Below are 27,266 nucleotides of genomic sequence, written 5' to 3'. Positions count from 1 at the left end.
CCGGCCCCTCCTCGCCCCTCGCAGCCCCCGCGGCGAGCCCCCAGAAGGCGTCCCTCCCCAGCGCGGCGGCAGCATGTCTGTGGTCGGCATCGACCTCGGCTTCCTCAACTGCTACATCGCCGTGGCCCGGAGCGGCGGCATTGAGACCATCGCCAACGAGTACAGCGACCGGTGCACCCCGTGAGTGTCGCCTGCATCCCCACCCCGGCCGAACCCGTGTTCTCCCTTGTGCTGGCGGTGCCCCCCTTCTCTTGCGACTCCCCCCCCTCCCCGCTGCCTCTCCTCAGTTCCCCTCCCCGTGCTCCTTTCCCTGCCGGTGACCTCCCCCCTCCCAGTGCTTCCTGCTCCGCTGCTCGTACTCCCCTCCCCTCTTCTTGCCCCCCCCTTCTCTCCTTTTGGTGCTGCCCCAGGGCTCGCAGACCTCCCCCCCGCCCCATGCCGCCGGGCCTCCGGGGTCCCCGGTCCCTCGGTGCGCCCAGATCCGCCCCCCCCAATTCCCTCCCATAGCTCCCCAGCCCCGCCGAGAACACCTCTTTTGGTGCTGGGCCGGCGTCCTCACGTCCCGTGGGATCCTGCATCTCCCATCTTCCCTTCTCAGAGGGAGGGGGCCCTGGGCCGGCGGTGTCTGCTTTTGCTCTGGGCCGCGGGCAGGCCGGCTGGCCCTGTTCTCAAGGAGCTTCCAGTCTCCTACCCCAGACTGCCCGAGGGAAGGGAAAGGAGGGGCGCCATTCTAGATGGCGTCTCTTCTCTTCATTCATTTTACCGCTGGGCCGTGCCCTTCCACGACACCTCTTGGGGAGGTCCCGGCTGGGCCTGGAAGGAAGCATGTCGGAGTGCAGGGCCAGACAGGGATCTGCTGTCACCTTGAGAATGCGGGGGGGAAGGCGCGGGGCCGCCGGGCCTGGCGGCGGAGGCTGTGCCTGCCTGGGCAGTGCCCGCGGGGGCTTCCTCTGTGTCCCCGGCTGGGAAGAAGTTTGTTGGCAGCCGAGGATGTGGCATGGAGGAGCGGATTGCTTGTTGGCTACTGGGTGCCCTCCCGGAACCCCCGCGGGCATATTTGTGTTCGGAGCAGTTGGGCCACTCTAGGCTTCGGCTTTATACTGGTGCTTACTGCCCGGACCCTTGTGGTCCTGGGTTCGGCCGCTGTGCCCTGGGAGGCGGAGATTCCGAGGCCTCCCCTAGAGGCTGAGCCGGTGATTCTTTCTTACTAGCGCCTCCCCCTGCAGCTCCTTGACTGCAGCACGCCGCCCGCAGGCCTGCGGAATGTGGAAATGTTTCGGTTTTTCGAGGGAGCCGAGGTGGGCCGGGCAAGCGTGCAGGGCTTCTTTCTGCAGTGCAGGCTGGGGGGCGGCCGGGCTCTACCCAACCTCTACAGAGCGGAGAGGCTGAAATTCCAAGGAAGGCCTCGCATACTCATCCTCCAAAATCCTTCCAGCAGTGGAGCCAGCATGGCGCCTTTTTTAAAAAGGACACCAGTCGGGGCAGCTAGGTGTCCCAGTGGATAGAGAGAGCCATGCGACCCTGGGCCTTTGCCACTCTTTTGCCCTAGAATCGATATCTACTAAGGGTTTTAAAAAAACCATCGAGACTTCACATGAAGCCGCTGTGCTTTCTTCATTTTAACCCTGCCTAAACTGCATTTAGTCCCTGTAGCCTTTGCAGTGGCAGGTGGGAGAGAACGCTGGCTTTAGTTCAAATTCACTTGACTCTGAGCTCTTTATTTATCCCCACACTTAATGCTCATTGATTGAAATTCTCCTGATGGTCACTCCTTGAGTGATCTTGGGCAAGTCAGCTCCCCCCTGTGAGCTGGGGCATTTGTCCTTTGGGATTGGGCTAGGTGACCTTTAAAAACATAATATCTCATCTGATGGAACAACCTTGGGTGGCGGGTGCTTTCATATGTCCATTTTACAGATGAAAAAATGTGCTCAGAAAGGTTGGGACTTGCTTCTTAGCTGGCAGGATTCAAGTTCAGATCTTTTGGACTCCAAGACTCTGCCTAATACCTCTAAAGAGGATACTTTGGAGGCTCATACTGTCTATCTGCCTAGCTTTCTGTCTTTGGACACTTTTTTTTAAAATCCATATCGTCTCTTGGAATTGGTTCTGCTTGGTTCTGGGTTCTCTGGTACTCTGTTCCAAGATCAAAGAGCAGTAAGGGCTAGGCAGTTGGGGCTAAGTGACTTATCCAGGGTCACACAGCTAGACTCCTCCAGGCCTGGCTCAATCCATCTAGCTCCCTGTGAATACTCATCTTTTCCACATTCCTTGAATGCTTACTGTCTGCAGGGCCAATTTGGATAGGACCCATGCTGTCCTAAAACATGCAGGTATTTCAGAACAGATTGTGAATTAGCTGTCTAATAAGAAAGAAAGCTCTCCAGCATATTAAAAGCAGCAAAGCATCTACTCATGATTTATTTGGCTCTAGTAAGAACTCCGTTTCTAAGATGCACTTGTTGTTTAAGAAGGAAACATTCAGGGATTTTAGTTGCTGATGTTGCTGCAGAGGTCCGCAAATCAATCAATCCATCATTGATTAGGTGCTTTCTAAGGGCCGGGGACTGTGCCAAGCTCTGGCATACCTCGTGTGGTCCTTCCAGCAGCTTCAGTGGTAATAGGTGACACCAGATGTACATGAATAGGCAGTATGGAGTAGAGGCACCATTGAGCCCAGGTATCGGGACAGCCTAGGCCCAGCACTGTAGCCATGACACGTCACTTGAGTCCATTACACCTTCTGTAACTTGCCTTGCATCTGTTCTCATTATTTTTGCTTCTGATGCATAGAAGAGGCTCAAGCTGATAAACTTGTGAGCTGAGGTTTTCATTTTAGACATATACTGTGGGAATATGGACACATGATAAACTCTTTCTTAACCTTATTTTCAGTAAATTGGGAGTTTTGTGCTTGCTCCCTCAAGAGCAGGGACTGTTTTGCTTTGTGTCATGTAGCCAATGAATGCCTTGCACATAGTATCTAGATCCTCCTAATAAGTAAGTTACTGTCTTGAGTAATTATCCCAGAACATCTAGGCCCCAGGGTGTGTTAGCACTGCTCTAAGCTAAGTGGGAAAATTTCTTTTGCACTTAGTGTTGATTGCTTCAGGGCAATTAGATGGCACAGTGGATAGAGCACTGGGCCTCAAGTCAGGGAGATTCCTCTTCCTGAGTTCAAATCTGGCCTCAGATACTTACTAGCTGGTTGACCCTGGGCAAGTCCTTTCACCTTGTTTGCCTCTGTTTTCCTCATCTGTCAAATGAGCCAGAGAAGGAAATGACAAACTCCTTCAGTGTCTTTGCCAAGAAACCCCAAATGAGATTAGGATGGATCAGTTATGACTGAAAAGATTGGACAGTAACAAAATTGCTTGTTTCTAGAACATTGCTAGGTAAAGCTTCTGTTATCCCAGTTGTGGAGTCTCCCTAAAGCATTTCAACCACAAACCCTGATTGAGGGTCTTCTCTGTAAAGTACCAGGCTGGGAATATCTCAGGAGAAAACCATCCTCCACATACTAGAAATCACACCACTATCCAGGAATCCAAGGTAGAAAATAATTGGGGTGCATAGAAGAACTGTTCAGTGGCCCTAGAGTTTAAAAGAGGAAGTAGGAGGGGTAACACTGCAGCTGACTTGGAGATAGGGAAGGGCAGTTTATGTTCCAGTTATTGGGGTGGGGGTGATGGGGCAGGATAAGGTCTGGAAATGGGTTTCTTCAAAATTGAAGGTAGAGGGAGACTGTATAGGGAGAATTTGTATATTTATATGTTTATAGAGGCAGCTAAGTGGTGCCCTGGCTAGCGGGCTGGGCTTGGAGTTAGGAAGGCTTGGGGACACTTTAAAGCAATGTGACTAGTAAGGCACTTTGTCTCAGTCTGTCTAGTACCCTCATCTGTAAAATGGGGATAATCACAGCACCTCCCTCCCAGCATTGTTGTGAAACTTAAAGAAGATCATTGTGTAGGGAGGGCTTTGAGCAAGTAGAAAGAGGGGAGGATAATCAACAGAGGATGATGGTTGTGGTTCAGGTGGAGGATTACTTTACTCTGAAAAAGTCAAGGGAGGGAGGGCCAATCATGTCAACTTCCTGCACGGTTTTCATGATGTCTTTTCTTCCCAGATGCTGAAGCATCATGCAGTATTGTTTCTAATATTCTAAAGATTAAATGGCCTGTCTGTGTCATTTTCAAAATTCCAACTTGTATTTATTAAGTAAGTGCCTTCTACTAGGTGACAGGAATCCTTGGATGAAAAATCCCTAACCCAGTCCCTGCCCTCCTGGAGTTTGCAGTCAGTCAGGGGATATGGTGTGGAACCCTGTAAGACGTAGGTAACGAGCAGCACTAGCACCATTGGTATTTGTTGACTGCTCAGTAGAAGGCATCTCCTTGGGGACCAGCGCCGCTTCCCTCTTCTGGCTTGGAATCACTAGTGACACCAGAGAGTAAGCACTTAGTAAACATTTGGTGAGCCAAGGAAAGCAGTGTTGGAGCCCCTCCTGATGTTTGCAGATGCCCCAGGTGAGGCGTGCACTTTCCCCATTGTCTGGACTTTTCTTTTTGGTCCCATCGAAGTCTCTGACCTAGACATCTCCTTCCCCAGCAGATGTGCAACTCTCCTTTAATTGAGTCTTAGCTGCCTGGGGGCACCGAGGGGGTAAGAGACTTGCTTTTGGTCACACCGCTTTTGTTAGACTTGAAATGGCCAGCCTGCCAAGATGTCGAAACGAGGGAGGGCGACCCAGAATGTTTACTGAAAAGGAGAAGAGGGCCGAGGGTACGGAGAGCAGCCGCTGCATTGAGGTGGCACTCCTTGAACAGCCTTGAAGGGAAGAAGAGGTCCCCTGGGGGTGCAGGTGAGAAGGCATCATGTGGACAGCCAAGGCCCAGAAGCTGGATGTAGAAGGTTATTTGCAGGGAACATTGAGGAGGAGGCCAGTTGAGTTGAAATGAGAGGTCGGCAGGGGAAAGATAGGCTGCAGCCAGATGGCCACTGGCTTTAAGTGCCAAGCGAAGGAGATTAGCACCCAGGCAGCACTTAATACCATGGTGTCAGCTTTTCATTCTTTTCTCCTCTTGGAGGCAACAGGGGGAAGGGGAGGAAACCCGAGTGGGATGTCTTGAGATTTAATGCATCTTCGTTACTTTTTCTGACCTTTTTCCTCCCAAACGTTATAGGTTACCTTATTACAAATTAGATTTCCTGTGCCCCCAGCCAGCTCATAATAATCATAATCATAATAGCTGGCTTTGATAAAGTGCTGGAAAGTTGCAGAGCACTTTGCATCCATTATTCCATTTCATCCTCCCAGCAGTTCTGTTACTATCCCTGTTTTACAGGTGAAGAAACAGTGAAAAAGGTTAAAGCAGCTTGTCCATGAGTCATAAAGCCTAGCAAGTGTCTCTGGCAGGATCTGAACTCAGTGCTTCCCAAGTTTATCAATCTAATCACTGTGCCATCTAGCTTTAAGTTTCTGAGTCAGAAATAACGATTCTAAACTTTTTTGTGGACTGAGTATTTTGAACCTTTCAGATTTGCTTGCTGTAGCTGCATGGTAGTTACTGGTGAATACTACACTTTTCTCAGCAGCTTGAATAAGATCCATGGCCCTAAAGTTTACATTTGTCCTCATCTGCATTGGGGGGGAGGGGGAGGGTGTATTGAGTGAAGGGGGGGGAGTTTTGGCTGGGAGATCCTTTTTATTAAAGTGAGACTTGCAAGGGTGTGGTTCCTAAATTCTTTTTATAACTTTATCATCAGTTTTGTTGGTGTCTTAAATATTTTCTTTTATGCCTTTAAACATCATTCTGAGAAGAGAGGTTCATAGAAGGCTACCCCAAGATTCTGGCACAAAGAATCTTTCACGCTTTAGACTTTTAAAGGTCTTGTTTAAGGCCTACCTTTTGGATAAAGGAGGCAGTGGTTAAAATGAGGAATATGTGCTTTGAAATGCTGAAAACATTCACAGGAGCTTCTGTAGTGATTCTTAAAAAGCATTTTATATGTTTTGAGGTAGACACATTATGTAAAGTGAGGGCCACATGCACCTCTGTGGAGTACAAACGGACATTAGCAGACTGGAAAAGAGGGCAAGATTTCTCCCATTTAGAGAATGGGAATTCTGTGAATTCCTCACCATTTAGGATATTTAAGAAGAATCATGTTCTATAAACCTTTATTTAGACAAAGTCTGACCTGGCCTGATATCTAATCAAAACTTGGAATCCTGTTGTTGTAAAGTGAGTGGAGAAAAGTATCCTTTCTCCCTTCCAAGCATTTAAGAAGGTGGGTCATCTCTTGCTCAAGAGGGCTGCCCATACAAGTCAAATAGCCTGGCTTCCACATAAGCAAGCTAGCAAAATCTAGAAGATTTGGCACCACATCAAATAGGGATCAAGAAATACAATTTCTACTCTAGAACTGCACAGAAGGGAAGCAACTTGGAGACTCCCAGCCCAACCAGAGACAGGCTTTGAGACACTTGTAACCTGCAAGACTTTGTGTCCACAAACAGCAAGTAAAGGGCTTCCTGCAGAAATTCCCTTCTCAAAATTCAGGGGAGTCTAACCTTAGAAGGGAAGGTCAATGTAGGAATAGCAGGGAGGAAACACCTTGTTTCAGAACCAAGACCCGATTCAAGAACTAAAGCTGATTGATAAGAGTGAATCAATGAAAAACACTATCCAGGGTCAGCAAAGGCTGTAAATCTAAAGATTCCCCAAAAAGAGAAATGAATTTTCCACAAGAATTATGTGAATAACCAGAAAAAGGAAATAAAAATTCTGGAGAAAAGAATTCAGAAGACTTTAGAAGAAAACTTATAGCTTAGAAGAGAACTCCGGACATCCTACCCAGGTAATAGATTTCCTAAAAACTAGATCAACCAAACTTGAGATAGCAATGAAATATTAGAACAAAAGCAAAATATTAGGGAATGGGGGAAAGAAATGAAGTTCTTGTTAATAATATCCAGAACCACTAGACCTGGAAAGCACAGAGCCATAAGAGAACACTTGAGAATCACTGGATTCCTTGATAGACATGACTAATTCAGAATCTTGGAAACTATTTAGGAAACAAAATGAAAACTGCCCAAATAGATGATTAAGAACAGAGGGCAAAAAGAAAGGAGAATCTGTGAATCACTTTCTTTTTCTTTTTTAAGAAATTCCTTACTTTCTGTCTTAGAATCAGTACTAACTATCATTTCCAAGGCAGAAGAATCCTTAAAGGCTGGCTGGGCAACGGGAGTTAAGTGACTTGCCCAGGGTCACACAGCTAGGAAGTGTCTGAGGCCAGATTTGAACTCAGGCCCTCCCATCTCTAGGCCTGGCTGAGGCCACTGTCCACTGAGCTACCTAGCTGCCCCACCATGAATGACTTTCTGAAAGGAAAAGTCCCAGGAATGTCATAGGAAAAATTAAAAGCTCCCATATCAAGGAAAAAAATATAAACATCCACGAAGCAACAGTTCTTCAAATATTGAGACTCTAAGAATCACAGAAGACCTGGAAGCTTGTACTGTAGATCTTGGAATACAATATTCCAAAAGGCAAAAGAGAGACTTGTAACCATGAACGAGTGGAATCTCTTACAGAAGAAAAAAAATATCTTTCACTTATGAAAAGATGGCTTTCAAGCATTAATGATGAAATGACCCAAGTAGAGTATAAGACATAAACCCATGAATTCAGAGGAACTTAGAAAGAGAAAGTTATTTAAGTAGCTAAAAGGGAGTTGTGTGATGATATGGCGATCATTTTCTAATAGAAGAACAAGCTAGTGTTCTTTCAAAGCCATAATATCTTCAAAAGGATTTGAATTTTGGGGGGGGGGAATCATGCCAATTATCAATAATATCGTGGGATTTAAATTTTAAAAAATAACTTCTGAGGGGTGAATTGCATTTCCAAGCTTAAGAGAGGAAAGATTGGAGGGTAAAAGAAGGAATTATACTAGTGGGGAGGGGAGGTGCTTACTATTCCTCATAAATGGGGGTTTGAAAAAAATATACCACCATGAATGGGGAGAGGGGAGGGGAGTGAACATTAGATGCACCTTACTAGAAACTGAAACAAGCGTTGAACACACACAGAATTTGCTGTGGAAATGCATCATACTCAACAGGGCAGGGGGCGGGTTGGGGACTAGACAGACTAGAGTGGGGAGGGTTAAGAAGGACAGTGATATGGAGGATGGGATAGCTGTAATAAACTTCCTGATCCTGAAGAGGGAAACAGTAAAGAGCCAGAACATGAGAAGAATGCCTTAGATTGCATTGGGGAATGGCCCAACAAATTGTTGTATGGGAATGTAATGGAATATTACTGCTCAAGAAGAAATGGCAAAAGATGATTTCAGAGAGTCCTGAGCCGATAGAGTGAAATGATTACAACCAAGACAATTTATTTAGGGATAGTAACATAACAGTTTTGAAGAATTGTGATACTGCATTGATCAACCATGTCTTTAGAGGACATAAATGAAATATGTTATTTATCTCTTCATAGAGATGAGAAGTTCTGGAGGCAAGGCATAGAAAGAGACAGATACTTCTAGACACAGCCACTATGTGGATTTGCTTAGCTTAACGGTGATTATTTGTTATTTGGGGATGGGAGGTCCTGGGTTCAAATTTGGATGCAGACACTGCCTAGCTTTGTGACCCTGGGCAAGTCATTTCACCTCCATTCTCCACCATCCCTTAATGGCGCTTCTGCCTTGGAACTGATCTTAGTATTGATTCTAAGACAGATGGTAAGATGAAAAAAGAAAAAAGATATTTAAAAAGAAGCAATGAAGTGAACAGTTTTAGAAAAACCTGGGAAATTTTGTATAAACTGAGGCAGGTTAAAGTGAGTAAAACTAGGAGAACCCAGTATACGATAACTACAATTCTGTAAAAGTTAAGCTTTGGAAGACTTTAAGGAACCATTCATTGTAATCAACTATAATGATTCCAGAAGACTAATGATGAAACATGGTGCCACCCCACTTCAGGTAGAGAGGTCATAGACACGATTCCAATTGAGACCTTTGCAGAGGAGGGAAGATTATATATAATTTGAGAATTTGTTTTATTTGACTAGACATATTAATGGATTTTGCTTTACCTTATTTCTCCACAAAAATTTAGCTTTTAAAAAGCACAGAAGACAAGATCAATACCCCAAAGAGATTAAAAAAAAAAAAAAAGGAAAAGGATCCATATGTACAAAAATATTTATAGCAACTCTTTTTGTGGTGGCAAAGAATTAGACACTGAAGCTATGCTCATCAGTTGGGATACAGCTGGACAAGCATATGAGAATACTATTGTGCTGTGAGGATGGTTTCAGAGAAACCTGAGGAGACTTGTATGAACTGATGCACAGTGGAGTAAGCAAAGCCAGGAGATATTTTATACAGTAACAGCGTGTGCTAAAGAGAATCTACACTTAGAGACTTAGTAACTCTGAGCCACACAATGACTCATCACAATTCCAAAGGACTCATGAGGGAAACAAACTGCCCAACTCCAGAGACAGTAGAGATGGACTCTGAGGGCTAGTAGAAGTATTTTTTCTTTTTTTCCCTCTAGAACATGTGAATATGGAAATTTGGTTTGTATGACTTTATGTGAAGGGAAGGTATACAATAGAGATAATTTAGAACTTAAAATTGAATGGGAAAAAATGTACAGAAGAGAGCCAAAGGAAGCATAGACAAAGCAGTTTTCAAAGTTACACATAGAATTTATTACATACTTTTCAAATGCCAAGAAGCACGGCATGATGGCTCATGGTTGCATACAGAGGCCTTTTTTTGTGTTTTGTTACATGTATAGAGGTGGGATATTAGGGGTATGAAAACTCAGAATAAAACATTTTTAAAATGAGATGGTTCTCATAATAACTTGATTAAGTTTTATTTTTCCTCTCCTGAAAATCACTTGGATTTGACGGTCAGACCTGTCCTTTGGTTGTTCTAGCTTTACTTCTAAGCTGTGGGACCTTGGACAGTCAGAACCGCTTGGGTCTCATTTTCCCATCTGTAAAACAAAAGGGTCAGCCTTGATGATCTCCAGGAGTTCCTATCAGATCTAAAATCCCATGATTTGCTTACATTTTTCCCCTATTAGAAAAAAAAAATTTTAAACCCTTAACTTCTGTGCATTGGCTCCAAGGCAGAAGAGTGGTAAGGGTGGGCAATGGTGGTCAAGTGACTTGCCCAGCGTCACATAGCTGAGAAGTGTCTGAGGCTGGATTTGATCCTAGGACCTCCCTTCTCTAGGCCTGACTCTCCATCCACTGAGCTACCCAGCTGCCCCCCCCCCCCAATTAGAAATTTGATACTTTTAGAAGCTGTTAAAAGTCAGGGACATGTTAAAGGAAATTTTGGAATAATTGGACTTATGTTTTTAAAATGTTAAATTTCTGCTTTTATATGTTGCAAGGCTAAGAAAAAAGGGATTTTAAAAAATTCTCATGCAGATGTTCACAGTTTTAACATGCTGGGAGTAAAGTTTTATTTTTCATATTTCATTGGATAATTTTGTATTTTAAAAGAACTTGGGACTCAGTGTCCTGGCATTCATGAAATTTAAAACAGCTAGAAATTGTGCATTAATTACATCTTCCAAAGAGTTGAATTTTTATGAGTATCAAGTCAAATGCTTTATTTTAAAGCAATTTTTGACAATTGTTTTTTTTTGACACTTCAGAATTCAAGTTTTCTCCCTCTTCTCCCAAGGCAATAAATAATAGCTTGATATAAGTTATATCTGTACTTTCATGTGATACATATTTCTGTATTGCTCCTGTCATGATGGAAGTCATATGCAACAGAAATATCATGAAGGAAAAATACTGGAAGGTGTGATGCTTTTATCTGTGCTAGACTCCAAAAGTTCCTTTGGGTTGTGGATGACATTATGAGTCCCTTAGGGTTTTCTTGGAGATTTGCTTTGCTGATAATGGTTTAGTCCTTCATAGTCGATCATTGTATACTATTTCTGTTACTATATACATTCTTCTCCTGGTTCTGCTCATTTCACTTTGCATCAATTCATATAAACCTCCCCAGGTTTTTCTGAACTCATCCCATTCTGGTTCCACAATATTCCACAATAGTTCCCCAAGTGATGGACATTCTCTCAATTTCTAATTCTTTGTCACCACAAAAAAATAGTTGCTAAAATACTTTGGTCCAGGTAGGTCATTTTTCCTTATCTCTAATCTTTTTGGGTTACTGGGTCAAAGGGTATGCATAGTTTTATGGCCCTTTGAGCCTGGTTCCAGATTGCTCTACAGAGCAATTCAATATCAGTTCACAGTTCCATGTTATTAGTGTCCCATTTTTCCCACATCCTCTCCAACATTTAATACCTTTCCTTTTTTGGTCTTGTTAGTCAGGTTGGTGTGAGGTGGCATCTCAGAGTTGTTTTATTTTATATTTCTCTAATCAGTAGTCATTTAGAACATTTTTCATGTGACCATAGATAGCTTTGATGTCTTCATCTGAAAACTACATGTTTATATCCTTTGACCATTTGTCAATTAGGGAATGACTTTTGTAGTCTTATAAATTTGACTCTATGTTTGAGTAATGAGTCTTGTCAGACATGCTTTTGAGATTTTTTCAAGTCAGATAATTGATAGCGTATCTTTAACAAGTTACTGATCAAAATCACTTATATTTTATATCTTACTCTATCTGGTTCTGAGATTATTTATATAAAGCAGGGGTTCCTAGTGTTTTTTATGTCAGGGATAGCTTTGGCCAATAAGGCCTATGGATCCCTTTTCAGATTTTTTTAATGCCTAAAATATTTAGGATTGCAAAAGAAACCAACCATACTTGGTGTAACTTTTCTTTTCATCTATCTCAATAGTAGTGAACTTGGAATTTTCATTTTAACTTCAAGAAAATTATATTTTTCTCTCTCCTTGCAAACTGACAGCCTATGACTGTAATTTAACCATTTTAGAAGAAAACATCCCTCCCCCACTTTTATTGGACAAGGTCCTCAAAGTCTTATGATGGCACAATCTCTGGAGCCAGAGAGACAAAGATCATTGACTTACTATCTCAATTAAAGTTCAAGTGAGCCTCATGCCTTTACCAGTCAAAGATTGTTATTGTGGCTAGAGGGAGGCTGCAGTTGTAGGAGAGAAGGCTATAAATAATCATCCTGACTTTCTAGGATTTCCAGGTTGTCAAGAGATTTCACTGTTGTTGAACCTTTATTGACAGGATTGACATAAGAGAGCTAGTGATACCCACTATCTTATACTTATACTTGGATTCTTAGTTGAGAACATTCATTTCATCAGCTAGAAATGGTATATAGGAACAAACTGAATTAGCAATTGCCTTTAAAAAAGTAGGCTGAGGGGGCAGCTGGGTAGCTCAGTGGAGTGAGAGTCAGGCCTAGAGACGGGAGATCCTAGGTTCAAACCCGGCCTCAGCCACTTCCCAGCTGTGTGACCCTGGGCAAGTCACTTGACCCCCATTGCCCACCCTTACCACTCTTCCACCTAGGAGCCAATACACAGAAGTTAAGGGTTTAAAAAAAAAAAAAAAAGTAGGCTGATCAATGCAATGACCCAAGACAATTCTGAAGGACTTATGAGAAAGAATGCTATACACATCCAGAGAAAGAACTGTGGGAGCAGAAACACAGAAGAAAAACAACTGCTTGATCACATGGTTCAGTGGGGGTATAATTGGGGGATGTAGACTTGAAATGATCACTCTGTTACAAATATTAATAATATGGAAATAGGTCTTGATCAGTGATATATGTAAAACCCAGTTGAATTGCTGATTGGCTATGGGAAGGGGGAAGGAGGAGGGGAGGGAAAGAATATGAATCATGTAACTATGGGAAAATATTCTAAATTAAATAAATTTTAAAAATCAAAAAGTAGGCTAATCAAATTGAGAATAAATATAAACTCTAGAGCAGTGATTTTCAGCTCTCAGAAGTTGTAAGAATCTATTATTTTACATTTGGAACTGCCTTCCCTTTCCTATAGATAAGTATATATTCCTATTTCTTTAAAAGTATTAAAATAATTTTTGAGAATGTTATGGATAGCTTGAGCTTTAGGAATTGTAATAACAGCTTTTAGCAGTGTTGTAAGCCAAGCCCTCTTTTCCCCCATTAGGTTTAAATCAGGATTCCCTAAAACTTGTGTGTAGTTCGAATAATTTAGATCATGATTTGCACCAATTTGACAAATTAGTCTGTCTTGTTATATCATTTCTAGCCGGTTGCATATATTGTTCTTAAAATCTTTGCCAGAGAACCTGGCAAGCTAGAGATGGTGACAAAGTCATCAGCTTGTTGTCAGAGGGCTCACTCAGCTAGCAAAGTGGTAGGAAAGCCCCTGTTGCTAGAAGACTAAGCACTTGATGGCTGGTTAAGGGTTTTTTCCTTGGGGGTATAGAACTTTATGAGTTGCTCTAATGATATAACGTGAACACAAGGCTTTTTGAAGTTATTAAAGCAGCTAATAAATGTCTGGGGATTTAAAAATAATAATATGCCGCCCCACCCCCCAAGATCCCAATTTTTAAGATTTACTTTAAACTTTTTTAACTTCCAAATTCTCTCCCTTCCTTCTCTCCCCTCTCCCAAAATGGTGAGCAGTTTTCTATAGGTTATACTTATGTGATCATGGAAAATATATTTCCATATTAGTAATGTTGTGAAAGAACACAGACAAAACATGAAAAAAAAATAAAAGTGGAAAATAGTATGCTTTGATCTGCAAGCAGACTCCTCAGTTCTTTCTGTAGAGGTGGATAGCATTTTTCATCATGAGTCTTTTGGGATTGTTTTGGATCATTGAATTGCCGGGAACAGCTAAGTTATTCATAGTTGTTCATTGTACAGTGTTGCAGCTACTATGTCCAGTGTTCTTTTGGTTCTGCTCACTTTACTTTGCATCAGTTCATGGAAGTCGAAATTTCAAGTGTTTCTGAAATCCTCCTGTTTGTCATTTCATGTCTTGGGATTTAAAGAAACTGTTTTAACAAGTCAGGCAAATAAAGAATTTGTAATAGAATGTATCTCATTCAGTGCGTGAATGTTTTATTATTTAACTCTTAACCTTGTGATAGATTTTTTTATAACTATGTTCAGTAATCTTTTAAAAAAAGAAAATTGATGTGAAGACAAAGGGAAAAGTTAAGAAATAGTCTTTCTCTGTCACGGGAGAAAACTGGAAGGAAGATTGAGGGTAAAGGAAACTCATTTTTCCTGATTTCTGAGATGTCTGGAAGTTATACATAAGCATTGTGGTATATACTTGAAAATTGTATCTCCCTATGTCAGTATAAGAAAGGGCAGAACAAGAAGGAGAGCTGAAGACTGCAGCGGGTTATTCACATCTGGCCTGTACCTAGTCACCCTTGGGTTGTATACCATACCTCCTCACTATTCCCTAGTTTAAATTGAATGAACTTTGGCTCTTAACACTCACATCTAAACTGTTTTACTGCTTTCCTAACTGCTTTTTGTTCTTCTCCTAAAGTAACATCTTTTAAGTTCAGCAGCACTGCCCTGATCAGAAACCTCGAATTGCTTCTGAGTAAAGTTCAAAATCCTCATTCTCCATTCATGGCAGCTGGCATCAAATCTGACCTTTCAAACCTTCTATGCCACCCTTACCCCAGTGATTACTTTGCATTTTCCAGACCATTCCCCCTTTCACAAATCTCTTCTCTTTTTCCCTCCTCTTCCATATACTATTGTGGGCTGGTCCCAACATTTTGTAGAGTAATATGGAAATACACAGGAAGAGTCATCACTGGTGATGTGAGCCCCTTTCGGGCAGAGATTCTCTTTGACTTGTTGATTGGCTGAAACTTATTGAGCTAATTCTTCTTTTTTTCTTTTTAACCCCATAATTTCTATCTTAGAATCAACACTAAGTATCAGTTCCAAGAAGTTCCAAGAAGAACAGTAAGGGCTAGGCAGTGGGGATTATGTGACTTTTCCAGGAAGTGTCTTGAGGCCAGATTTGAACTGAGGATCTCCCTTCTCTAGGCCTGGCTCTCTATCCACTGAGGCACCTAGCTGCCTTTATTGACATTAACAAGGTCAAAGGAGTCAGTAATTGTAAAGTGCTACATAATTGCTGGCTGCTATAGTTGACATCGTTATTAAATGTTAAGGTTTTATGGAAGAGTTTGTTCCTTGTTCTGTGTGTTTTTATGATACTTTCCTTAGTGATGTTGGTAATATTTTGAAAGATAAATACCATCCATCCTTTCAGGCCACTTGATTCAGGTCCTTAGCTTCCTTTGCCTTTGCTCAGCAGAATGTTGTCTCCTTTGCGTTTTGTATTCCTCTCGGCACTTAATTTGGCTACCCCTTCCTTGAGATGTTTGTACACGTCTCTTCCTCTGGGAGCTAGGTCACAGCTCCTGGAAATTGGGGACTTTATCTAGTACAACCTAGTAATCCATAAAGTATGTAAGCAGCTGAGCATTTGATAAATTGTAGGGAATCCATTTTTCTAATTGTTGAATCTGTTCAGAATTGTGGTGCCATAAACTTTTTCTTTGATCAGATAGAAGTTTTTGTTTATAAAATGTTATATATTGAATCTCTTTCAGAGCAGCAGCAATGAAGTCAACAGTGTACATTTTGTACTGCAATTTAGATTGAGGAAAAAATCACAGAATTGATTTGGCCTTTTTTTCTCAGTTCTTTTTAGATTCATATAGGAGGTGGTTTGTTAGATAGAAATGAAAGAACTGATTTCCCACTTTTTGTACTTCTTTAGTAGTAGTTTCATTAATTACATGATTATAGCAGTCCTTGACAATTGATTTTTATTTGTATAGTTAGGGATATAATGAAATATAAAAATACTGGAGGAAGATTTATGTTGGGTTTTCTTCAGCCTGTTACACTCTTTTCCTGTGAAATTGTCCTTAACTTTTTAGTAAAATTTCTCCTGTTTCTTCCTTTCTAGGGCATGTATATCTTTAGGATCCAAAACTCGAACCATTGGGAATGCAGCCAAAAGTCAGGTAATAAATTAACTTAATTTTGGTGCTTGCTGAAAATCAGATATCCTTTTGTTTGGAAAGCAGTACCTTTCAACCCACTGCCTCCCACATAGCCTTCTGAAGGAATGTGGTATTGGGTGAATTGTGGAAGGATCTTATTTAGGTTAAGTAACGGGATCAAGTAGTAAAGTGAGAGAAAAGATGTGCCTAATACAAAACATTTGAATATAGTATTTCTCAATTTTGCACTCACTCCCCCAAATATTGAGCTTGAATAAAGCCTAGATGGAGCCTGAAGCTAGTTAACCTCAATTTTTTTTCCATTTTATTTTTTAAAATCTATTCTGTATATTTGACTATCTTGATCAGAATAATTCACAATTATGCAAATTTAGGATGTTGATGCCACTAAAAACATTATTTTAGTAGGTGCGAAGACCTATATATTTAGGCTGTAGCACCAAGGCCACCTCTGCACGTCTGAAGTGAAGGATTTCTTGAAGAAGCTCTATCAAAGGAAGATATATAGCTATAGATTGATCGATAGATTGATAAAAATAGAAAGCTGAAAGAACTTCATAGGGGATGGAGATAGTTGAAGCCATTACTAATTTATATGGACTTTGAAAAAACATTTTGGGGTTGTGGTGTCTAGTAAGAAACCATCTATTTAATAGTTTTAGTTTTGTAGCTAATTTTCCTTTCAATTTTTTCTTTTCCTTCAGTTGTAAAATCTCTTTAAGTTCTCTTGGATTTTAATGTAGACCTGGGTCTGTCTTGTTTCTTAAAAAAGAAAAGATAAAAAAGCATTCTTCCCCTCCCCCAACCCACCCCCAACTAACTTTTCTACCACTAAGGTACAGACTCTGTAGATGTGATTCCTATTTGGGCTGTCTTAGATGAATTGAACTGGGGATAGTTTTTCTCTATCTTTGTATTACTTACTTAATCTTTTTTTTAAATTGTAGTTTCAACAAATATTTAAGGTTGTTTTCCAAAAAATGCTTCTAAATGCTTCTTCAATTTGGAGGAAAATTAAACTGTCAGTTCCATTCCAGAATTAGCCTTTGAGTTCACCCCCCTCTGTATATACAAACTTGGTAGTTTAGCTAAATTTCTGAGTGCATCCCAGATTTCATTCTTTGACTCTCTGCGGGTATAGTCATATTATAATGAACCACGAACCAACTCGGTTCTAAGCAAGTGCCTTATTCTAGTCTTAGAATGATAAATATATTTAGAAACCAAAATTAATACCTCTCATTCTTCTATCACTACTAATGAACACAATCTGGAGCTGTCCCAAAGCCAATGAGATTGTTATTTACCCACCACTGGTTATGGAGCTGGTAAGTCTGTGGCAGAAACAGCATCTGAACCCACCAGTCTTCTTGATTTCAGCTCTAGTACTTTAGCCACTCATGATAAAAGGAGGTGTGAAATGACTGGCAAAAGAGGGTGATGTATATAGATGATTATCTTGGGAAAAGAAACTCTGACATTCCCAACTATTCCTTTTGAAAAAATACATTTACTTTGCATTTTTCTCCATTTCATTATAGCAGGAGCAAAAACTTAAGGAAGTAATAAAAAATGTTTGTACCATTGTTGCTGAATTCAGTTTTTTAAGAATCAGTATTAAGAATTTAATACTATTAATGCATGTAGTAAGTCAGAAATTTGTTTCATTTTAAATTTAGATATGCAGAAAAGAGGGATTATTTTTTTACTTGTGAAGTGCAAAGCTGCAGTGGTATACTTTGATTAATAAAAATATTTTTATTAACAGATTGTTACAAATGTAAGAAATACATTACATGGCTTCAAAAAACTTCATGGACGATCTTTTGATGATCCCATTGTGCAGACTGAAAGGATCAAGCTTCCCTATGAGCTTCAGAAAATGCCAAATGGAAGTACAGGAGTTAAGGTGCATTTATTACCTACCCAACCAATGGAGTATCTGGGTAACATCCATCATTTAAAAATCCAAGTTGGAGGAATCATTCTGCTTAGTTACATTTTCTTAGCAGCTAAAATAGTTTGACTAAGATTTCATTTCAATTCCTGGCTATTCAAGTGGTTAAAAAAACTACATAGGCTTTTTTTGAATAAGGTTTTTGGGAAGGCAAAAATATTTCTGACAGGTTATTATTTTGCTTAATTTAAAATTTTAAAAGACTTGGAAGAAATTGCAGGGCAATAGCAAATTGTGGAAAGAACCAAATTGGTTCGATGATTAACGATTGCCTTTGAAAATTTTTCTCTGATAACTACAGAAATATCTTGAGATGTGTTAAAGTATTAAGTAAAGAAAGGCATTTTAAAATAGCTTTTAAGCTGTCCTGAATTAAGATTTTTTTTAAAGTATCAATGTTTGTTTTGCCAAAAGGTACATTGTTTTTTTCCTAGAAATATTTATTAATTCCTATCTCAGCTGTTTGAGAGTGTTTTTTTTTTAATTTAAAAAATGTTAACATTATTTTAAGCAGTAATTTGTGAGTTATTTATGTTACCATAATGTAGCATTGGGACTAGGATATTTGACTCCTTTGACTTACCAAGATTTAGTTTCCCGAGTCTTCATTTTTCATGTTTTAATCTCTTTCTTATAGAAGTTTTGAACATATATTCTAGGAGAAAAAAATACTTAGAAGTTATGAAGAAACAGTAAATTCTAGTGAAGAGACTTACCTAGTGGTAAAAGCAATAAATAACTTTGTGAAAGTAGCGGGGAATAAGGAGTGAATGATGAGGCTTTTGGAGGAAAATCAGTCTTAATGTTGAGATGATCTTGGTTTTTTTTAACCCTTACTTTCCATCTTAGAATCAATGCTGTGTATTGATTGGTTCTAAGGCAGAGAGTGGTAAGGACTAGGCAATGGGGGTTAAGTGACTTGCCCAGGGTCACACAGCTAGGAAGTGTCCAAGGCCAGATGTGAAGCCAGGACATCCCTTCTCTAGGCCTGGCTCTCAATCCACTGAGCCACCTAGCTGCCCTTGTGATCTTAATTTTTTAAAGACTATTTCAAATTTTTGTGTAGTTTCTCCATTTATTTCTCAAATTTCTGTCATTAAGTTGATAGTCATTCACTATGTATTTGTTTTGCTTAGTGGCATTTTCCTTTGCTTTCAGGTACGGTACCTAGAAGAAGATAGGCCTTTTGCAATTGAGCAGGTCACAGGAATGCTATTGGCCAAGTTGAAGGAGACTTCAGAAAATGCTTTGAAGAAGCCTGTGGCGGATTGTGTGATTTCAGTAAGTTGGACTGTGCTTTACTTTGTTCTGCTCTTCTTTGACCAATAGCTTCTCCACTGGGTTGATGTGAGATGTAGTGAGATAATATTTGTAAAGTACTAGTTTTATTTAATATTATTTTTTTATCTTTGAAATTTTTATTTAATTAATAAATTTAGGATATTTTTCCATGGTTACAAGATTTAGCTGGCGGTGCAATTCCACTGGATTTTACATGTGTCACTGAGCAAGACCTATTTCCATACTATTGATATTTGCACTAGGGTGATCTAATCTTTGGATCAAAGATTAGAAAAAAATCACAAAATGTAAAATAAATAATTTTGATTACATTAAATTAAAAAGATTTTGTACAAGCAAAACCAATGCTACCAAAATTAGAAGGGAAGCAACAAATTGGGAAAAAATCTTTATAACAAAAAACTTAGACAAAGGTCTAATTACTCAAATAAATAAGGAGCTAAACCAATTGTACAAAAAAATCAAGCCATTCCCTAATCGATAAATGAGCAAGGAACATGAATAGGCAATTTTCAGATAATGGAATCAAAACTATCAATAAACACAAGAAAAAGTCTTCTAAATCTCTTATAATTAGAGAAATGCAAATCAAAACAACTCTGAGGTACCACCTCACACCTAGCAGAGTGGCTAAAATGATAGAAGGGGAGAATAATGAATGTTGGAGGGGATGTGGCAAAATTGGGACATTGATGCATTGCTGGTGGTGTTGTGAACTGATCCAACCATTCTGGATGGCAATTTGGAACTATGCCCAAAGGGCTTTAAAAGACTATCTGCCTTTTGACCCAGCCATACCACTGCTGGGTTTATACCCCAAAGAGATAATAAAAAAGGGTGGTACAAAAATATTTATAGCTGCTCTTTGTGATGGCAAAAAAATTAGAAAATGAGGGGCGGTGTCCCTTGATTGGGGAATGGCTGAACACATTGTGGCATCTGTTGGTGAGGGAATACTATTGCGCTCAAAGGAATAATGAACTGGAGGAATTCCATGTGAACTGGAAAGACCTCCAGGAAGTGTTGCAGAGTGACAGGAGCAGAGCCAGGAGAACATTGTACACAGAGACTGATACACTGCGATAAAATAGAATGTAATGGACTTCTCTATTGGCAGCAACATAAGGATCTAGAGCAAGGCTGAGGGACTTATGAGAAAGAAAACTAGCCACATTCAGAGGAAGAACTGTGGGAGGAGAAACAGAAGAAAAACAACTGCTTGAACACATGGGCTGATGGGGATATTATTGGGGATGAAACTAAACGATAGCTCTAGTCCAACTATCAATAATATGGAATTAGGGCTTAATCCATGATACATGTAAAACCCCGTGGAATTGTGTGTTGGCTAAGGGGGGTTAGGCGGGTTTGGGGGAGAGGGAAAGAACATAAAACATGTAACTACGGGAAAATATTCAAAATAAAAATTTAAAAAAAAAATAAAAATCATTCCTTTCCCATAGATCTGACAAATATACTATTCTGTGTTCACCAAATTTATTTATAATTTCCTTCTTTATATTCAAGTCCTTCACCCATTCTGAATTTATCTTGGCGTAGGGTAGGTTATGAGATGTTGGTCTAGACCCAGTCTCTCCCAGACTTTTCCAATTTTCCCAGAAGTTTTTGTCAAATAGTGGATTTTTGTTCCGAAAGCTGGGATCTTTGGGTTTATCATACACTGTCTTGCTGAGGTCACTTACCCCAAGTCTATTCCACTGATCTTTCCTTATGTCTCTTAGCCAGTACCATATTGTTTTAATGACCACTGCTTTATAGTTAATATTATTTTTGTTGAATTAGTGTCCAGCATGTTCTACACTGCAAATTTCTCATTCTTTTTCATTTCCATTTGCTATCTTCTCCTGCTAATGACTGCGGAATATTTAGTTTCCTTTTTCAACATAAAGAGGACAATGTAAGAATACTTTGAAGAAACAAGGACCAAGGTGGTGTCCATTGGTGTAGAGCATTTCTTTGTTTATTCTTAAGGCAAAAGAAAAAGAAAGATGATGAAATATCTATGTAAATTTTTTTATTTTTTCACATTACATATAAAAAAATTTTTTTACACTTTAAAAAAATTTCTTGAGTTCCAAACTCTCCATTTTCTCTTCCCTCATTGAGATAGAAAACAGTTTGACATGTTTCTACTAGTGATGTTGTGAAAAGAAATAGAACAAAAAAGAAAAACCAAAAAATACTGTACGTTGGTTTCAAAGCAGAAGAGAGATTAGGACCAGGCAGTGGGGGTTAAGTGACTTGCCTACGGTCACATATCTATCAAAGTGTCTTGAGGTCAGATTTGAACCCCGAACCTCCCATCTCTAGGCCTGGCTTTCAGTGCACTGAGCCATCTAGCTTCCTGGATAATTTCTTGAAAATTTATGTCTAGGCTCTTTTTGATCATGGCTTTCAGTTAGTTAGCTCAGTGATTCTTAATTGATCTCTCCTAGACCTATTTCCAAGTCAGTTGTTTTTCCAAAAAGGTATTTCACATTTTCTTTTTTTATTATTTTTATTGGGGGTTTTTTGTTGTTGTTTCTTGATGCCTTAGAGTTATTAGCTTCTACTTACTCAATTCTATTTTTTAAGAAATTATTTTATTTAGTCAGCTTTTGTAACTCGTTTTCCCATTTGATCACTTATGCTTTTTTAAAGTGAATTTTTGTGCATCTTTTTCCATTTGTCTAGTTTTGCTCTTTAAGGTGTCCTTTTTTTCCACTGGATTTTTGTGCTGCTTTAACCACTTGACTTATTCTGTTTTTTGAGGTGTTATTTTAGTAATTTTTTCATGCCTCCTTAATCAAGCTGTTGACTATTTTTTTTTAAGACTTTTCTTGCTTCACTCTTAATTTCTTTAACCATATTTTTTTGTCTAACTTTCTTTTTTTGGTTTTTTAAAGTCCCTTTTTGAGGTCTTCCAGGAATTTTCATTTTATTGTGATTATGATTGTTACCTCCTCCCCCCCCCCCCCAAACCAATTCACACTTTTCTTTGAGGCTTTGGGTGTAGCTGTTTTGATTTTGTTGTCTTCTGAGTTTTGTGTCTTGATCCTCCATTAGTAACTTTTTATTATCTGGTTTTTGTTTTCCATTTTTCCATCTTATTTCTTTATTTTACTTGTTGCTAAAGTTGGGCTCTACTCCAGGGGTGGTAGAGTCCCTATACCAAACTTTAGGTCATTCTTATTGCTGTTTTCAGAGCTAGCTTTGGGGGTCTGTAGGTTTTCAGTTCCCGGCCTATGTTCTGGTTTGTAAGTGACCAGGATTTCCAGTCCTTTGCTGCTATAGGCTCTAGTGTGCTCATGTGTTTGCTCACCCTGGGGCTGTGATCAGGAACAGTAGGGTCCTGCACTCAGTGGCAGGACAGTCTCCTGTAATATCCTTCTGGGCCAGTTTTTGAATCCTCTTGCCATCTGTGGACTGAGTGCTCCTGAATTCCTACCACCAGTTCATTCACCCCCAAGGCCTACTTCTGGCTTGTGATGGGATTTGGGGGCTCGCTGCTGGCTGACTGGACACAGCCTACACTGGACTATGTTCCATTGTAACTGCAGTGAGATAGACCTTTCCTGCCAACCTTCTAAGTTGTCTTGAGAGGGAAAGTGTGTTTCACCCTCTCTTTTTTGTTGGTTCTGCCACTCCAGAATGCATTTTGTTTTGAGCCACTATTTTAAAATTTGGAGAATTTGGGAGAGCTCAGGTGAGTTTCTACTTGCATTTACTCTGCCATCTTGGTTTCTGATGAAAATTTTTATTTCTAAGTAAAGCAATGATAAAAATTCTCACCATGGATTATGGGTTTGGATCTTTTAGTGTTAAGAAAAAGAAGGGAAAAAATTCGTTTTTGTATGGCCTAAAATCTTTCAACATATTCATGACTAGCAGTAGACATTGGTGACTTTATTGGCTAAATCTCCGAAAGAGGTTCAATTTAACAGCTCCCTTCCCTTCTCTGTAAGCTCTGTCCCTAGCCACCCCCCCCCCCCCAACTCCCCTCCAGTTATCAGCAAAAGAGTAAAAGGTGAAATTAATAAATAGGAGAAATTAGGATATATATAGGATTTTATAGAAAGACCTATAATTCTGTGTGTGTAAAGCCCTATACTCCAGAAGGTGCTTTGCTAACTTATTTGTAGGTCATCATAGTCATTGGAACTTGCCTTCCTAGTATGTGGTTTGGTCCCTCCCAACTTGCCCGAGGTCATTGCTTTCCTTAGATTGTAGAGGATGGAGAGAAGCCCATGGAAGGTCTCAAAATGTCCTTCCTCTTGTATTCACCAGGGTGTAAGCTTTCAGGGCGGGGCAAACAGCTCCTCCTTTGTGTGTATTTTCCCAGGACCTGGGACTTTAATAAAAAGTTTAATAAAAATCTGTCACAGTTGTTCTGGAAAGTTCCCTGTTTCTTGTTTACAGATGAGGAAACCAAGACCCAGAGAGGTTGAATGACTTGCAGGTGGTAGCTATCAGAGGTGGGATGGAAGTGACATAAGTAGCTTCTTTTTGGATGATGTTTTATTTTTTTCCCCACTTATGTGTCAATATAATTTTTAGCAGTTTGTTATTGGTCTAGTGTTCTGTCAAGCAAAATATTTCCATGTTCGTTGTAGAAGAAGGCACAGTTAAAAACAAAAACTATAAAGAAAATATAAGAGGGAGCTGCTTTTGTCTTTATACAGACCCCAACAATTCCTTCTCTGGTGATGGGTGGTATGGTTTTTTCCATTATGAGTGTAGGGGATTGTCTTGGATCATTGTACTCTGAGAATAGTTCGGTTGCTCCCAATTATTTAGCATGCATTATTGTTGTTTCTGTATATAATGTTCTGGTTCTGCTCACTTCACTCTGTATCACTTCAGTAGTTTTTCAATCATTCCAGGTTTTTCTGAGACCCTTCTTCTCATCATTTCTTACAGCACAGTAGTACTCCATCACCATCATACTTATTTAGCCATTTCCCAATTGATGGGCATCCCTACAATTTCTAATTCTTTGCCACCACCAAAAAGAGCTACTCTGAATATTTTTGTCCAAGTAGGTTGTTTCTCCATTCGAGAACTGCTTATTTCTTGCTGTGTTCAGATGATGAGGCTATGGCCCAGACAGACCTTTAACACTTGAAGATATTGCTGACTCTCCTTCTCTGGACTTGAGGATGAGACCCGCTAAATCAATCCAGCAGCTCAGCCTTAGAGATAAAGAGCTCAGGAGGAGAAGAGTTCAGTAGAGAAGTCAGTTCAGGGGGCAGGTGGGTAGCTCAGTGGATTGAGAGTCAGGCCTAGAGACGGGAGGTCCTGGGTTCAAACCCAGCCTCAGCCACTTCCCAGCTGTGTGACCCTGGGCAAGTCACTTGACCCCCATTGCCTAGCCCTTACCACTCTTCCACCAAGGAGCCAATACACAGTATTGACTCCAAGACAGAAGGTGAGGGTTTAAAAAAAAAGAAAAAGAAGTCAGTTCATGGGCTATTTCATTTTCTCACAGTGTGTCTAGCTCCTTTTCATTAACTTTAGAACCTTTAAATCAGAGCTTTCTTAAATAAAAATGCTGGAGGGAGGGTCGCTATTTTTCTCTTATTGTTGAAGGTAATTCTCCAAAATGTTTACTTTTTAGAGATAGAAGAGCTTTTGCCAGTTGAGTTCTATGTAAGGTTCAGAAATCAATTATCAATATCTAATCAAGAGAGTATATAGAGTTGTGGAGATGAAGATTATAACAAGGTCTAAAGAATATTGACAACAGGCCCTATAGATGTTTGACATCACCGGCTTTCAGCTTCCTACCAGAATTCATGGACATGGGCCTCATATTTATGCTGTTTAATAGATTCATGTCAGAATAGTCTGCCTTAACCCAGATATGGCTGACCTTATTTGCTTTGAGCAAATAAAAATGTCTGGATTTCCAAAACATATTCTGTAGAGTGACAGTGGTTACTTTAGAAACTAATTCTTGAAGGCATTTGTTTGTCAAATGTTCATGAAGCCTGACTTTTGTTGTAGTTAAATTAATAAAGTAGGGTGTAAGTGTTTAAGATTAGGTATTATTAGGAGGCTTATCAAGCAAGGCTGGAGAATTCTAAATGGAATGAGGAAGCAGGGAGTAGCTCTCTCGCTCCTGGGATGGACTCCAGTTGGTCAGCAGCAATTTGCATAAAAAGTTCATCTGTACTTGGATAGGTCAAAGAGATCTAAATTTTCAGGGTCAGGTGGGCTTTATTTAAATTCAGTTTAAAAATAACTTTAGTATAAAATTAGTAACCAGCAGCAAAATGAAACAGAAATAAAGAAGAAAAGGAAAATGAGAAATTACACTTTTTTTTAAAGCAAAACCTTTCCATATTAGCCATATTGTAAAAACAATAAAAAGAACAAAAAGCTAGAACCAAAAAATAAAAGAGTTTGTACTTCCAACTTCACTCAAGATTCAGCACTCCTTTCTGGGATTGGATATAACATTTCTCATGAGTCCTGTGCAATTGTCTTGGGTCATTTTATTGTGCAAAGTAGCTAAGACTTTCACAGTTGATAATTGTTATGGTTTTGCTGTTACACACTTATTTTTAAGAGAATTGGAATATTGATAGCTAGATGGCACAGTATTGAACATTAGTTCAGGAGTCAGGGAGATGAGTTCAAATTTGGCTTTAGGCCATTGCTAGCTGTGTGACCCTAAGCAAGCCACTTAACCACCGTTTCTCTTAGATTCCTCATCTGTAAAATGTGGAGAACAATAACACTCACCTTCTAGTATTGTTGTGAGGATCAAATGAGATAATTTCAAAGTATTTAGCATAGTGCCTAACCTAAAATGAGGGCTTTTTTTTGTTTGTTTTATTTTAACATTTTTTCCAGGTTACTTGATTCATGTTTTCTCCCTCCCCCCCTCCCGGAATTGACAAACAATTCCACTGTGTTTATGTATACATATATGTTATCACTCAAGCCCATTTCCATATCTTTCATTTTTGTAAAAGAGTAATCCTTTAAAACCAGAACCCCAAATCACATATCCATATAAACAAGGGATAAATCACGTATTTTCTTCCGGATTTCTGTTCCCATAGTTCTTTCTCCAGATGTGGATAGCATTCTTTCTCATAAGTCCCTCAGTGTTGTTCTAGATCAGTGATGGTGAACCTATGGCATGGGTGCCAAAAACAGCACACAGCACTCTCTGTGGGTACCCCCTCCCACCCCCAGCAGCCCAGTAGGAGCACATAGTGGGTGAAGTAGGCGGTTCACAGGTGACAGAGCTGGAGGGAAGCTGAGAGCTTGGGTCGCTCCCATCCCCCTCTCCACACTTGCCTCTCCTGTGCCCCTCTGCTTAGCAGCTTAATGCACCCGGCACTCTGTTTCGAAAAGGTTCACCATCACTGTTTTAGATCATTACATTGCTATTAGTAGCAGTCAGTCACATTTGATCATCCCACAGTGTTTCAGTTACTGTGTACCGTGTTCTTCTGGTTCTACTCTTTTCACTCTACATCAGTTCATGTAGGTCTTTCCAGCTCTTCCTGAAATCATCCTGCTCATCATTTCTTATAGCAAAATAGTATTTCATCACCAGCATATACCACAATTTGTGCAGCCATTCCCCAATCAAAGGACACCTCCTCATTTTCCACTTTTTTGCCATCACAAAAAGTGCAGCTATAAATATTTTTTTTACAAACAGGTAATAAGGGCTTTTTAAATGCTAGCTATTCCCATTGTTATCATCATCATTTTTAATTTTAATAAGATACAGTAATAAATAAGATTTTATTCTTTGACTCTTTTGGGACCATGCCAGTGTATTCTTTTAGTTTGGAAATTAAGTCACTTTGATGATTGTTCTTAAATTTGGTCCAAGTCATTCATAGGAACACGGTCCACCATTTTAATAAGATTTGTGGATTTTTTCTCATTTAATGAGCCTAAGGGGATTATTGCTGTAGCCTCAATATATATATATATTATATATATA

The 27,266-nt window shown here is 39.8% G+C and overlaps 1 protein-coding gene across 2 annotated transcripts in view; it reads left to right on the top strand.

Annotated features, from left to right (window-relative positions):
• Window positions 1–67: 67 nt before the first annotated feature.
• HSPA4L (heat shock protein family A (Hsp70) member 4 like) overlaps window positions 68–27,266 on the top strand; it is a 63,775-nt gene continuing 36,576 nt past the window's right edge. Inside the window, exons 1-4 of one of the 2 annotated variants that reach the window (XM_044680254.1) lie at window positions 68–180; window positions 15,978–16,035; window positions 17,804–17,944; window positions 19,151–19,273. In XM_044680254.1, coding sequence (XP_044536189.1) covers window positions 74–180; window positions 15,978–16,035; window positions 17,804–17,944; window positions 19,151–19,273 — 429 coding nt within the window. In that variant the 5' untranslated portion in view covers window positions 68–73. The remainder of the gene's footprint in view (window positions 181–15,977; window positions 16,036–17,803; window positions 17,945–19,150; window positions 19,274–27,266) is intronic. The other variant, XM_044680253.1, reaches the window with a different exon arrangement.

The sequence above is a fragment of the Gracilinanus agilis genome, chromosome 6, assembly GCF_016433145.1.
Source record: "Gracilinanus agilis isolate LMUSP501 chromosome 6, AgileGrace, whole genome shotgun sequence".
Taxonomy (NCBI): domain Eukaryota; kingdom Metazoa; phylum Chordata; class Mammalia; order Didelphimorphia; family Didelphidae; genus Gracilinanus; species Gracilinanus agilis.
The sequence above is the reverse complement of the archived record's forward strand: the minus strand, read 5'-3'. Positions and strand labels throughout refer to the sequence as shown.